This window comes from Phalaenopsis equestris, unplaced genomic scaffold, assembly GCF_001263595.1.
Source record: "Phalaenopsis equestris unplaced genomic scaffold, ASM126359v1 Scaffold195451, whole genome shotgun sequence".
Lineage (NCBI taxonomy): Eukaryota > Viridiplantae > Streptophyta > Magnoliopsida > Asparagales > Orchidaceae > Phalaenopsis > Phalaenopsis equestris.
In genome coordinates this window covers 1-1,297 of record NW_018215400.1, presented here as the reverse complement: position 1 = coordinate 1,297, position 1,297 = coordinate 1, and the positions used below count along the sequence as shown (strand labels likewise).

At 41.6% G+C, this 1,297-nt stretch overlaps 1 protein-coding gene across 1 annotated transcript; it reads left to right on the top strand.

The window, feature by feature from the left end:
• Positions 1-357: 357 nt before the first annotated feature.
• On the top strand, positions 358-1,219 carry LOC110035028 (the record flags this gene model as incomplete). The annotated part of the gene is made up of 2 exons (XM_020739266.1): positions 358-427; positions 896-1,219. Coding segments are annotated over exons 1-2 (394 nt in total), but the record flags the coding sequence as incomplete, so codon positions are not given.
• Between the last annotated feature and the right edge of the window lie 78 nt (positions 1,220-1,297).

Genomic DNA, 1,297 nt, shown 5'->3' with positions numbered 1-1,297 from the left:
CGGTGTGAATCTCATCATATCGTGCGTTCAATAACTTTAATTTAATCTACACCATCATCCACACATGATGACGTACTATTTTCTCGTGACATTCATTGCTGAAAAGAATAAGTCCAACACAATTAGTTTGAACAAGTCTACAAACATAGATGCCTTCAAGTGCTGCCAAACTTTGTCTTGCCATGTTGGAATTTATCACTTGTTTAGTTACCCGGAACCCTAATACAAATAAACAAATCTCTCCATCTTCCTTATAAATAACTCCCAATCCCCATTCACAGCTTCGGAAAACCAGCAGTGCTCTTGTTCCATACTTTCTTCTCATTTCTCAATCCCAAGCTCTCAGGCACGACGACAATGGCCTCCACAATGTCCAAAGCCTTCTTCTCCCTCCTCGTCTCCGTTCTCTTCTTCTCCAGCGTGCATGGTATTAATGCATTAATTGACAGTTATAGTATTAGAAATATTGATTAGTGCTTCTGCTTCTTATGCAGCTTCTTGGGCTGTTCGCGGTGTGATTTCGAGCCAACTCGAGTTGGCTCCAAATCGGCTATAAGAAAGTTCAATATAAAGCTTCCGCTCATAGCTCGGCTAGTTTATTTAGACCCGTTCTCGGTCCGAGCCAAAATTTGATTCAATTTTCAAGTGATTAAATAGTTTTTGAGCTAAATTTGTTAAATTTATAGCTTTAACATCACTAGGATCTTTAAAAATCTGATTTTGAGTAGAGTTCAACTCGTCTTGAAAAAAATTTCAATCTAAAATTTTAACCCTTAACTTGACTTGTCTATTTAGAATTGAGCTAAAATTTGATTTGTCTATTTAGAACTGAGCTAAAATTTGAACCAATTTTGAAGCGAACTTCACAGCCCAATTGTCTTCCATTGATTAACAGGAGAGTTCACGTGTGAGCAGCTGGATCGCAGCACGTGTGCGTTCGCGGTTTCCTCATCCGGTTTCCGTTGCGTGCTTGAGAAGCACGTGCGAAGCGGGTTCAATGAGTATTCCTGCCGTAATTCAGGCGTGGCGGGGACCGGCGTGGAGGGCTGGATCGAGACGGATGAGTGTGTGGAAGCGTGCGGTCTAGAGCGGGTCACCGTCGGAATCTCGTCGGATTATTTGGTCGACCGCCGGTTCAAGCAGCGGCTTTGCTCGCCAAAGTGTTACGATAGCTGTCCCAACGTCGTTGATCTCTATGCGAACGTCGCGGCCGGCGAAGGTCCGCTTTATATAATATTAATTTTTTGAAAAGCTATAATTTCTTTTTTTTGTAATTAAATCATAATCTTCCAAATTA